This window comes from Myotis davidii, unplaced genomic scaffold, assembly GCF_000327345.1.
Source record: "Myotis davidii unplaced genomic scaffold, ASM32734v1 scaffold259, whole genome shotgun sequence".
NCBI lineage: Eukaryota > Metazoa > Chordata > Mammalia > Chiroptera > Vespertilionidae > Myotis > Myotis davidii.
The window spans coordinates 6,579,263-6,589,446 of record NW_006292687.1 but is presented as its reverse complement, the minus strand read 5'-3'; the positions used below and the strand labels follow the sequence as shown (position 1 = coordinate 6,589,446).

The 10,184-nt window shown below is 46.6% G+C and overlaps 1 protein-coding gene across 1 annotated transcript in view; it reads left to right on the top strand.

The window, feature by feature from the left end:
* The window catches only part of FHOD3 (formin homology 2 domain containing 3), a 324,340-nt gene that overhangs the window by 267,323 nt on the left and 46,833 nt on the right, over positions 1-10,184 (top strand). Inside the window, exons 18-19 of the mRNA XM_015565558.1 lie at positions 2,840-3,112; positions 9,674-10,177. Coding sequence (XP_015421044.1) covers positions 2,840-3,112; positions 9,674-10,177 — 777 coding nt within the window. The remainder of the gene's footprint in view (positions 1-2,839; positions 3,113-9,673; positions 10,178-10,184) is intronic.

The following is a 10,184-nucleotide window of genomic DNA, read 5'->3' as shown; positions in this document are numbered from 1 at the left end:
GTGAATTGTTCTGCTATGAACATAGTGATGTATATATCCTTTCTGATTGGCGTTTCTGGTTTCTTTGGATATATTCCTAGTAGTGGGATCACTGGGTCAAATGGGAGTTCCATTTTTAGTCTTCTGCGTTATCATCTCACACCTGTCAAAATGGCTATCATCAACAAATCAACAAACAACAAGTGTTGGAGAGGATGTGGAGAAAAAGGAACCCTTCTGCACTGCTGGTGGGAATGCAGAATGGTGCAGCCACTGTGGAGAACAGTATGAAGCTGACTCCATATTTGAAGCTAGGCCCCAAAGTGTGGGGGTGCAATTGCACTGTTTATTCCCAAGAGTGCGTGGCTTCCTAGAGCTTGCATGCCCATTCCCACACCTATCCAGGCAGCCACTGGCTGGCTAAGCCGAGGGCAGAGCCCCTGCCTATGGAAGGAGATGACAGTGGGGTGCATGTAGGCTAGAGTCAAACAACCATCAAGTCCTGGATCCTTGCTACTTTGCCTGTCTCCTGGGGAGGGTGAGTAGACACAGACTTATGGCAACCAACTGCGCCCGTCTCCCTGTCAGTAATGAAACCACCCGGAGGCACCCTCGCCAGTTTGCGCCATATGCTCCCCAATTACAACTCAAATGCATGCCACATGCGAGGCTGTTGGAAACACATTTTTGTTTTGATGTGGCTATTCTGAAGTTAATGTGCGCAAGAACAGATGCTGTCTGTCAACCAAATGATGACACTGCTGTTGCTGAAACTATGCTTTCGCCATGTTTGTAAAACAGAGAGGGTTTTATATCTCTTTGCTAAATACTCTATTATCAGATGAAGAGAAGGCACCATTATGGTTCTTTCAACACCAAAGGGAATGTTTCTCAAAGACGGGTTCACGCTTTCCCTGTACCAGCCCAGGTTTGGCTTTTAAGGAAAAGTGCCTGACACGCTCATTCATAGGCATGTAGTTTCACGTTCACGGTCATGCCCTATGGTTTCTTCCTGCTACTGCCAGTCAGTGCATCTCTACCCGGAAACTTTGCCCTCATATCACCAGTTCCTATAACTGTCCCTCTTGGAGACACCCAGCAGGAACGGCTGGTAGAAAGCAGGGGCCTTTGCTGCTGGGCCGCCCTTCCTGCAGTCTCCCAAGGAAGAGGCTCCTGTATTAAGCTGGAGTCCCCAGCAGGTGTACATGTCATCAAGCTATGGGCAGGCAGAAGGGAGAGGCCCTCCATCCTCTACACCCAGTTTTACCTGAAGGTCACTGGGCAGGGGGTTCCCAAGGAGGAGTACTTATTCCTGTGGAGGTTGGAAGTGACCCAGGCATCTCATCCTCCCCACTGCCTGCCTCCCTCCCAAGTTCCCTGATGCATTCCTAGAGAAACGCAGCCTGAGAGCAGACGAGGGGCGGGGCTACTGGCCCAGTGAGTCCTGATGGTATGAGGTCTTGCTGGGATGCTGAGCTTTCCTCACTCATAGTAATGCCACTACCTGGCCTACTGGGGACGCTAAGCACACCCCACTGCCAGCCATCCCTGCTTACCTGAGTTGGCACAATACCCCCACAGAGAGAGAGCTTCCTGGTCTGCTTGTTCTTATGAGGTCTGGCAAGGTCTCTCACAGTTCCTGCCACGGGCAGATCCCATCTGAATTTGTGTTTGCCTAGGGCTCGAGCTCACACTCTTGGGGAACAATGTCAGATTCCCTCAATGTGGCTGTGCCCTCCCTGGTCAAAGATCCTCAGGGTGGCCAATCCGACTCTTCTGGCCCTCATGTGTGGCAGTTGTCTCAGAATTTTTTTTGTATTCTCAATCATTTTGTTACTTATCCACAGCCCACAGCAGAGAGTTTGCTCAGCAAAAGCATGCAAAGAAAGCCCTGCGGTGGCACCCCCTGCTCCCTAGAGGATGGCACACAGGGGCAGGGCATTTACCTTGGGACAGGTGCCATGTTTCCAGTCTTGAGAGGTTTACAAATAGTCTGTGCCCATGAGGGATTGTTCACGTAGCTTTCCAAATTATGGACTAGTTTACATTATGAGCAAACATTCAAGCAAAGGGTGACAAGCCTCATGGGTGTAGCCACTGATAAAACATTGGCTGCTACTTGCCTACCAGCTTGATTCACCATGGATTTTTTTTTCTCTTTTCCTGAAGAGACAGAAGGTTCGTGTATTAGTTATCTATTGCTGCATAACCAATTAGCTCAAAAATAGCAATTCAAAATGGCACCTACTTATTATCCAAGAGTTTTCGTAGGTCAGAAGTCCAGCATGACTCAGCGGTGTTCTTGGCTTTGGGTATCTCAAGGCCATGATCAAGGTTGTGCTGGCTGGGCTATTATGGGGAGACTCTGGGAAGAATCCACCTCCAGGTTTATTCAGGTCATTGGCAGAATTCAGTTTCTTGGGCTTGTAAAACCGAGGTCCCTATGCCTTGTTTCCTGTAGGCCTGTAGTCCCTCTCAGCTTTTTAGAGGTTACCCACATTCCTTGTCACACGGCTCCCCATCTTTAAAGCCAGAAGCGTGGTGTCAGATCCTTCTCCTGCTTCTAATATCTCTGACTTCTTTCTTCTGCTAATCAGAAAGCATCCTGCTTTCAAATGGCTCCAGGATTGGATCAGGCCCACCTGGACAATCTCCATATTAGGGTCAATGTCAGCTGCACAGTCCCTTCCTAGCAGTGCCCAGACTGTGTTTGGTAGACTTGCCAGGGGACAGGGGTCTTGGGGGCCATCTGTAGAATTCTGCCTGCCAGGAAAGCACAGAGAAATCAAGCTCACATCCTTCCTCACACCATCCTTGATGCTTCCTCTTGTGATTGTATCTCCATTGTTGTCTCCACCAGTGAGCACCCAGGACCCTGCGCCAGAACCGGGACCAGAGGAGGAGGTGGGGCAGGTGGCCGATGATGCCAACCAGGAAGTAGCCCCTGCCCACGTGGGGACTGAGAGCGAAGTGGAGCAGGAACTGGAAGAGCGAGCCTCCCTCAGTGAGAAGGAGAGGAGGAACGAGGAGGTGAACGAGAGGGACAACTGCTCTGCCTCGAGCATCTCATCCTCCAGCAGCACGTTAGAGAGGGAGGAGAAGGAGGACAAGCTCTCCAGGGACAGGGGCACTGGTAATCAAGCCCCTTTTTCCATAAACATTCCAGGGGACCTCTGGGTGGGGGTCCTGGGTTGCTGGCCTCTGAGGTGACCGGCTGGCCCAGCTCACTCATCATGTAATAGTGACTTTATGATTAGCGATGACATGTAATGTTAGTCCTCAGTAGGGACTTGAGGAGGGAGCCACAGAGAGTTGTAGAAATTGTAAATAATTTATACAATATTTTGAATTATTATTTATATGTGAAACCATGGTTGGCTTTCCTGCCCATGGCTTGAGAGCTGTCAGGTTGGCAGGGAGCCAGCTCTGTAGACTAACAGTCCTCAGAGTGGAGGCAAGTCTTACAGCCAGCCTTCATCAAGCTAAGAGTGACATATATTCAAGGAGCCCTAAGGGCAGCAGGAAAGCTCCACAATGGCCTGCCAACCAGTGCCATGACCCATGCCTGGCTTGTTAGTTCACAGATTAAGAACATATTATATCTGAAGCATGGGTGAATGAATGAAAATTGAATGAATGAATGGAGCCAAAATGTCTCCCATGAGACCTGCCAATCAATGGCTTAGTCTAAAATAGTTAGTAGTTGAATTTTTCACCAGTTATAACATATTAGATTTTATTTACTGCAATATTAGTCAAAAGAAGACAAAAAGACTTTATTAGTTTATATCAGGGGTGGAAAACCTTTTTTCTGCCAAGGGCCATTTGGATACTATAACATCATTCTTGGGCCATACAAAATTATTAACTTAAAAATTAGCTGCTATATTTGGTCAAACATTTAATTAACTCACCCCTAATGCCTTGGCAGGGACAGACCAAATGATTTCACAGGCCTTATACGGCCCACGAGCCGGACATTACCTATATCAGGGGTGGAAAACCTTTTTTCTGCCAAGGGCCATTTGGATACTATAACATCATTCTTGGGCCATACAAAATTATTAACTTAAAAATTAGCTGCTATATTTGGTCAAACATTTAATTAACTCACCCCTAATGCCTTGGCAGGGACAGACCAAATGATTTCACAGGCCTTATACGGCCCACGAGCTGGATGTTTCCCACCCCTGGTTTATATCTTAGGGAATATTGCATTGAAAATCTTGTGTCTGTTTGGTTTTAAGATGTATGTGCTAATATGTATTACATGTATTACTATTTCTTTAATTTCTTTCAAAGTCAGATTACAATTAGTCTCCCAAATTCTACTTGTGTATTCACATTTAATGTAATTATGTTCATAGTACAAGGTGTTGGGAAAGTCTTCCTGATCACATTTTGGCCTTAAAATGTTTTAGGTTTATGCATAGCTTTCTGAGTTATTCCTCATAACCAGGTGTAGTGGGCCTAAAACATATCAACGAGTTGGCTTAGTAAACATAAGCCAGGGAACAAAACTTTCTTGGATTAGATTGTCCAATATTCTTCCAAATAAGGACAATTTTCCAAAACTGGAGACTCTGCTCCCCGGGAAGGACCATTGACTTTCCAACAATAACTGGTGGTGTCCAAGTGTATACCCTCAGGAGTTAGGGCTTTGCGGTGACTTTTCTGCTTCAGTGGTGCTAAGAGATGTGATCATGTGTATATGTGATAGCTCTTCGGTTCTTAAAAAATCCCACTGCTCAGGCACCATTAGCAGCTGTGGAGTCTGGACAGCTCTTTCAGCATAGCTCTTGCTTTTCAGAATGTTCTCAGCTAAATCACAAAGACCATCAAAATGGTTTCCAATCCTATTCTAATGATTGCATCTATTATTTGAAAATGAACTTGCAAGGCTTGAAAGATATTCAACTTATTCTCATTGTGTAGTTTTCTTTTCCTTTGTTTCGTGTGTCCCATTCCATGCATTATTGTATGGCAAGGCATTATTGTAGCATTCATCACACTTTGTTGTAATTACGTGTGTAACTGTCCTTTGTCTCCACTTGATGTAAGCTTCATGAGGATGGGGATGTCTGTCTTGTTCATTGTGAGCTCATGCTGGGCGTCCAGAACACAGGAAGGGGCTCACAAAACCATTGATGAATAAATTAATAAGGAGGCATCTGGTTAAGATGGAGAAGCTCCATTGCTCCCAGGTCTCCCTCTGACAACTAAATTATAAACATCTGGGCATAGCAGAACAACCAATCATAGGGAGATGCTGAAAGGTGGAAAGAAAATAGACTACCTAGGGACCTTCAGACTTGAATGACATGGCAATGAAGCATCAAGTAAAGTTTATTCCCCTAGCCAAAAGATTGGGAAAAGTATTGTCTAACAGAACAGAAAATCTTTTTTATTATTAATACATTTCCTGCCCTAGACAAGCACCGCTAATGGAAAATCTGTGGCTGTCCTATCCCCCATCCCCACCCAGTAGCTTCCAAATAACCAGATGTGTCAACCATGAATTCTATATCCAGCAAAACTAACTTTTAGGAATGAAGGGAAAATAAATACAGTTAAAGAAAACTTAAGAGAATTTGTCACTAGCAGACCTCCGCTTAAAGAATAGATAAAGGAAGTCCTCTGAACAGAAAGAAAATGAAGACAGAAGATAACTTGAAATTTCAGAAAGGAACAACAGAATGAGTAAAATTAGGGGGAAATTTAACAGGCTGTCTTTTTCCTCATGAGCTTCTTAAATCATATTTGATGGTGTAAGCAAAAATTATAGCATATTTGATATCGTGCTCAATATATGTAGAGGAAATCAACAATTATATTTTAAAAGTGGGGAGGGTAAAGGCATCTAAATGAAAGTAAAGTGTCTACACTTCAAAGTAGTAAAACATCAATACCAGGAGACTAATGAGTTAGTGTATGTACTATAATACCTAGAACCGTGTTCGGCAAACTGCAGCTCGCGAGCCACATGCGGCTCTTTGGCCCCTTGAGTGTGGCTCTTCCTAAGCCTTAGGAGTACCCTAATTAAGTTAATAACAATGTACCTACCTATATAGTTTAAGTTTTAAAAATTTGGCTCTCAAAAGAAATTTCAATCATTGTACTGTTGATATTTGGCTCTGTTGACTAATGAGTTTGCCGACCACTGACCTAGAGCAACCACCAAGAAAATTACACAAAGCAACATATGCCAAAACACTAAATCAAGTTGAAATTCTAAAAAAATGTTCAAGTAAGCTACCAAGACCAAGAAAGGAGAAATAGGACTGAAACAAAGGAAACAAAAAAATAAGTAAAATGGGAGACTTAAGCACTAACATATCAATAATTACTTTAAAATTAAAAGACTGAGATTTGCAGAATGGATAAAATGCAACCCAACTCTATGTTATCCATACAAAACTTATCTATATACATAAAGGATAATATGCAAGTCGACCAGATGGTGGAATGACTGGTCAGCTATGATGTGCACTGACCACCAGGGGGCACTCAACACTGGAGCTGCCCCTAGCCTGCAGGCCCCAATTGCCCTATGGGGAACTGGGAACTGTGGGTGGGTAGTGGTGGACATAGGCGGTGCTGGGGCTCGATCACCCTGCTGGTGGCCCCACACACAGAGAGCAACCAATGGCGGCAGAGAGTGGAGGGTGGGGCCAGCTGCCGGCAGCCGGGGAAAATTGGCCCTGATCGCAGGCCAGGCCATGCACAAGTTTCATGCACCCGGCCTCTAGTTTCAAATATAATGACATGGGCAGATAGAAAGTTAAAGGTTGGGCAAAGACATAGCATGCCAACATTAATAAGAAAAGCAGGAGTAGCTATATTCATATTAGATAAAGTAGAGCAGAGGAGAAAACTAGGGATAAAGAAGCACTCCGAAAACAATGTAAGAAGACCCTAAGGGCAAGTGAGAAGACCAGCATTTAAAATGTTACCTGTTTAGGCTCTTCTCCCTGTGGCCAAAAAAAGAAATTGCCAACATTTCCCAATAAATGGAGAAAGAGTGAGCCAATCTGGGAGAGAGAAAGAGAGAGACTCGGCCACTGTATCTGCTCCAGCCTTCTGGCGTCAAAGCAGTCTCCCTGTTTACGGGCTGTATGACCAGTTGTAGAGACTCCAAATAACTAGATTTTTCCGTCATGCCCTCAAATGCCTCTTCTGTCTCTTTGGTGGTGTGAGTGTTTTTTTGTTTGTGGAACCTACAGGAGGGCTCCAACACTCCTTGCTCTGGTGTTGGTCCCTTGGGGAGGTTAGGCACTCAGAGCGGAGCATGGAGGACAAAGCTGCACTGGAAGAAACAGCACATGGGGCTTGTGCTTCCCCACCGAATGCCTCCTCTACGTCCAAGGTGGAGCTGTGGGCAAGACCAGAGTCCTCCCCAGCATGTTTGATCGGGCTCGTCTCCTTCATTAAAACAAAAGCTCCCCATGCTCATGTTGATGGCCTTGGTCTCCTACCACCTCCCAATACAAGTATCTATGGAGGCCCTGGTATCAGGTGGAAACCACATTCTGAAATGCCCATCCCATAATCCTGCTAGCCCTTAGGAAGCAGGCTCAGAGGAATGACATCCTGAACATTCATTCATTCATTCATTCATGCTAGATGCTGGGGATACAACTGTGAACAAAGCACTTGCAGAGTTTACATTCCAATAAAGAAGACAGTTTAACCACTAATTATAATTTTTCTAGTGATGGGGCAAAGACAGCAATAAAATAAATTAGAAAATTATGTTTAAGGTTACATAGTAATAAGTGCTCTGGTGAAAAATAAAGCAGGAAAGGATGATAAACTGTTGGCGAGAGAAAGCATTGCACAATTTTAAATAAGGTGTTTGGGGAAGACTTTGCTGAGAAGTTACTATTTGAGCAAAGGCATAAAGGGTTTTGAGGAGCAAAGCATGCAATTAACTGGGTGCAGTTTGTTTAGGAGGGGCAAGGGCCCTGAGGCCGGGTCATGCCTGGGGAGTTATAGGAATGCCAAGGAGCTGCTGTAGCTGAAGATGTTCATGTCTGTCTGCTTGGGGTGGCAGCAGTAGATGGAAAACAATTCAGGTGAGATCACACGAGGCTTGTGAACATTGCAAGGTCATTGGTTTTTTTTCTCAGGGAAATTTGACATCGTTAGAAGACTTTGAGCAAAAAGGTATGATCAGATATTTTAACACATCACGTGGCTGTTGTATTAAGAATTGACTGTGGAGGGGCAAGAGTTGAAGCTGGGACCAGTGAGATCTTGCAATGCTGTAGGCAAGAAACCATGCTGGCTCAGCCCAGGGTTGTGACAGGGGAGGTGATAAAAATAAAGATTGGATTCTGACTATAACATGACCATTTAACTAACAGGATGCCCTGCTGTGTGGGATAAAAGAAGAGGAGGTGTCAAAGATGACTCAGATTTGGGGGATTGGCAGAAAGATGGAGTTTCCATATCCTAGACAGGAAACAATTTCAGGAGAAGCAGGTTAAGTGAGGGGGCTGGGGGCGAGGGCAGAAGATGGTATTTAAAACCCTGAGATTGGATGAGACGGTGACTAAGAGAGTGAGTAAGGATGGAGAGAAGAGTCCAAGGACATTTCAAGGGTAAAGATAAAGGAGGAATCGGCACAGGATACTGAGAAAGGAGCAGCCAGAAAAAAGGAAGCAAACCAGCTGAGTGCAATGTCCCGGAAGCCAAGTGAAGCAAGTGAAGGATCTAAGTAAGGGAGGGGGGTGAGCAGCTGGGGCTAGTGCAGCAGGCAAGGCGGCGGTCGCCTGAAAAGGAGCAGGCTTGAAAGGTGGAGGGAGCAAAAACGTCCTGAGACTCGTTCAAGAGAAAATAGAGAAACTGGAAACAGTGAGCAAGAGAAAACAAAACAAAACAAAACACAAAAACACCTCATCAGCATCTTTAAAGGAAAGGAGAAAAGTTGGATTATAGCAGGAGGGATACATGGAGTGAATGGTGGGCTTTTTGTTTGTGTTTTTTAAGATGGGTGAAGTTAGACCATGTTCAGGTGCAGGTGGTCGAGTGGAGGTGGAATGAAAGCCCTGGTAGATTTTTCTGACTTTGTGAAATTGTTAAACTAGGGAGCAGGGCCATGCGGTGCGAGGATGAGATGGGTGAGGCGGGTAGAGGAGAGAGGAGGGTGTGAAAGGTCACCTAGGGGAGGTCTTAGAGAGACAGCCAGGCAGCTTTAAGGGTCTCCTGAATTTTAAGTGCAACCAGTGGCGTGGTGTATGCATCTCTCTGGACGATTTGAGCTGCCCTGGTGCGATGTGGAGGAGGGAGAGCGATGGAAATAACCCCACAGCCTCTCCGAGGCCTCTGCGGGGGAGGGAGCATCTTCCTTGCCTTCCTGTGTGCTTAGGACAGAAGCCCCTTGGTCGCCTGTGGCTGGGTCCTGACCAGCTGTCAGGGTGAGTAGTGAAGGTCAGGAAAAGTCTCCCAGGAGCCCGGGCAGTGTCACACCTACAGGCGTCGCGGGTCCTGGAGCAGATCACTGGGCGTTAGATGCAGCACCTGTACCTGGTCGAGGGCGTTTTGTCAGCCATGACCGCCTTCCTCTTCGGGGGTCTTGCTTCCCTGTCTCCTCTGAGTGGCCGTGTACAGAAAGCCCACAGCTTCCCTACCTGGTCTTCTCAGGGTGTGGCCCTGCGCCTTTCTCATTTTCCTCTCTCCTGTCTGCTTTCAGGTTTGTGGTCCGCGGGGGTTCAGGATGCCAGTGTAAATGAACAGTGTGGCGACATCCTCACCAACAAACGCTTCATGCTGGACATGCTGTATGCCCATAACAGAAAGCCCACGGATGCCGAGGAGAAGGGGGAGGGCGAGCCCGCGGGCGCTGAGCAGGGGGCAGAGGCGGTGCCCAGCCTGGCCAGCAGGATATCCACGCTGCAGGCCAGCTCCCTGGCACAGGACGAGAGTGTCAGGAGGGTGGACGTGGGCTGCCTGGACAACCGGGGCAGCGTGAAAGCCTTCGCGGAGAAATTCAACAGCGGGGACCTAGGGAGAGGGCCCGTCTCCGACACCCAGCCTGATGACACGGTCCCGGAGAAAGCATCCCCCCAGCCCAAGACGGAGTCCGACCACATCTGGGACCAGCTCATGGCCAACCCAAGGGAGCTCAGAATCCAAGACATGGATTTCACCGACCTGGGAGAGGAGGATGACATCGACGTCCTAGACGTGGACCTGGGTCACGG